Genomic DNA, 2,927 nt, shown 5'->3' with positions numbered 1-2,927 from the left:
TCACCTTCGTATCTAACAATTCATGTATAAACTAGTGGAGATATCTTGTAAGTGCAATAGGTAAAATGAACCGTGTATGGTGGAATGTCAGTCGCAATTGAAGCAGGGCATCTTTAGTAAATCATAAAAGTTGCTTTGGCTGCTGTCGCTGTATTTCTGCGGCTTCGTACACAAGTTACGATAACGTGATTGCAAGGTCATATCCATGTCCACGCTAATAATACAGACAAATCCCCTCCCAAACAAAGACCTGCAGACAAATCTATGCTGATCCCTCTTCCGCTATGAAACTACGGCATCCTAAGTGAAAACACCAAGTTAATCGCATTAACTTGTGCTGTAATCCTTCACTCGCAGAGGACTTGGCTAATTTCTCATCATTTAGACCATTTAAAGCAAAACACCAATTTAAATTATTGGGTTTTCTTTAAAAGGACAAAAGAATGATCAAATCTTTGACTCCAAAGGAATTTAAGTAAAAATATGTTTTTTTGGTGTTCTTAAAGTTGAGGAAGATTATTCGACCAATTTTTTCTAGTAGGTCTTATCAAACAGCCTCCTGCAGACAACCACCCCACAGCCATCAGCAACTTCCCAAGAAAATGCTTCACTGGTAAAACAAGTTGCTCACTGCCCTGACAGATAAGAATTGATTCAAATACCACTCTTTTGGTTAGAGTTCTGAAGTGTTTGTTTGGTTTACATGAAGTAGTGATGCTATTTACCTGCACTCATTTCCTTAATTCCACTCAGAATTATTTTATACCGACTGGGACAATTAAAAAGGGAAAAAGAAAAAATATATTTACTGCTTAGGAGCAGCCCTAAAACACACTATATGACACTTGTGCTGGATGTATAACCTGAGTAGCCAAATACAGTTCTTTATTGAATTACGGTGCATGCTAAAATTTCTTTTGATTACCATGTGGAGACGATTTGTGGGATTTTAATTACTGATAACAATGATGGTTACTTCTAAAGAGAGTAACATGTCGTCTCTTATCCAGGCAAACTAATTCAAAATTAGCAGGGTGCTCGATGCCTCGCAGGAAAAAAGATTCAATCACCAATCTTTTAGATAGGCTAGGGCAATTTATTTAGCATATAAATTGTTGGGAGGATTTACCTACTCTTGTTCTCTTAATTATTTTTTGATTTATTTCTTACCCGCTGTGTAAGTGGGGTGGATTTTTAAAGGATCCGTCTGGAGTGCAAAATAAAGTTTATTCTTGCTGGATTATTTTAAAAATGCTTAACGAGTCTAAAGTTAGCATTAAAATGACAGCCACTGACTCGATAAATTACCTAGCCGATTTAGCCTCAGAGCACAGTTATTGGCTGATTTAGTTATGAACTGGAGGTGTGTGAGGCATAAATGACATACGAGAGAAGCATAAATTTAAGGGAACTCTGGTGATGGCTCGTAGACAACAAGGTTCTGCAAAAAATAAAGTCTTAGGGCTGGAAATGCAAGACAACTTGAAAAGTAGAATAAGTTGGTTTGTTCTGTCTCTCTCATTATTTGATAAAATCAAAATTTCTATTGACATCAAGCTGTAGTTGTAGGTGTGAAGTGCATTTGAGCGCATAAATTAACGTTTTTTAAATGACTAGTTAACTGCTTAGTGAAAGCGGTAGAGGAGGAATTGGTGTAAAAGGTGACTTATTACTAGCAAGGGATTCTATGTCCGTGTGAGCTTCCCACCATGTTATTTGGCTGCGATTCTAGTGGCATTTTATTTAGCAATATTGTGGAGCGAGACTCCTCGGTCTCCGCTTCCCGATTCCTAGCGTTCCTAGACAAGCCCGGTTGGTTTACTTTGGACATCTTTATTAAAGACGACAAGATGTATAGGGAAAATACAATATTCAAGAAGGAGGGGAGCCGCAGTCGCTAGGTAAGGGAGAGGGCGATCCAGTTACCAGGTTCGAATTTCCTGCTTGCCTCCTCCCTGAAAGGCCAATTCAAACAACATAAGTATTACAATATAGTATAAGGGGAGAAAATGGAGTTAAGTAGGGTGGAGTGCACCAGTATCAAGGACCTGGTTTTCTGATGTTCATTTCCCTAGTACCCTGTTTAAAAACCTCGATAGAACCCAGGCCAGTCCATTTACACTGTCGCAAAAATATGGCGTTATGTGAAAGTGTGGTTTGCAGCAACTCTCTGCCTTAAGGAAAGTACGCTGCAAGCATCGCAACCTGAATGATACAGAAATGTTTGGAGACATCTGCAGATCCTTATTTCTCTTAGCTACGGAAGAATTTATGCTGACATTTAATAAATGCTTCCAACTAGCGTATGTGTAACACAGCGCAAATTCACACATATGTGGAGAAACCTTAAAAAGCCTTTTATCCCAATTTTTAGTATCCAATTTTGCCTTAATCATAATGAAGTTATCAATTAACAGCGAATAACCCTGAACAATTGAGATTTCGCCCCATTAAACGCGTAGCAATGTCATTCAGCATGCTAGAGAGTGAATATTTAGTAGAAAAATATGGAAACAGCCAACTGCAAATAATAAATCAGCGATACTTAATCAGTTTGCTTTGATATTTTTCCTTGACCTACGTATACTATCCCAAATACCGCGCATCTAAAATATCCTGGACTGCATCTGGCAATTTTAATCACTCTTTTTTATGCGCTGTCAGCATGTAAAAAAGACATCTATTGCCTTCATGGATGAAAAAGGGACCATCGTAATTGTTTTGTGTTCATGCCTAAATATACGCATTAAAATATCCACCCTCAACAATTTATAAGTAAAAGTATTCTAAACTTCTCCTAGGAGGTGCTTTTAATTTGCGGCCAATCTAAAAATCGTAACCACATGCTAAAAATTAAGTTTTCTAAAGTGAGTCTGTGTCATTAATTGCTCCCCATTATAATGAGATTTTCTGCCACGTTTACTTTT

At 37.8% G+C, this 2,927-nt stretch overlaps 1 protein-coding gene across 1 annotated transcript in view; it reads right to left on the bottom strand. All coding sequences in view use genetic code 11, as the record gives it.

The window, feature by feature from the left end:
• The window catches only part of EGR_10581 (hypothetical protein), a gene marked incomplete at both ends in the record, with an annotated part of 11,656 nt that overhangs the window by 8,390 nt on the left and 339 nt on the right, over positions 1–2,927 (bottom strand). The window contains 2 exons of the mRNA XM_024499830.1: positions 333–425; positions 2,206–2,387. Of these exons, the coding sequence (XP_024345751.1) occupies positions 333–425; positions 2,206–2,387 (275 nt within the window). The remainder of the gene's footprint in view (positions 1–332; positions 426–2,205; positions 2,388–2,927) is intronic.

This window comes from Echinococcus granulosus (genome assembly GCF_000524195.1).
Source record: "Echinococcus granulosus chromosome Unknown EG_S00237, whole genome shotgun sequence".
NCBI classification, from domain to species: Eukaryota; Metazoa; Platyhelminthes; class Cestoda; order Cyclophyllidea; family Taeniidae; genus Echinococcus; species Echinococcus granulosus.
The sequence above is the reverse complement of the archived record's forward strand: the minus strand, read 5'-3'. Positions and strand labels throughout refer to the sequence as shown.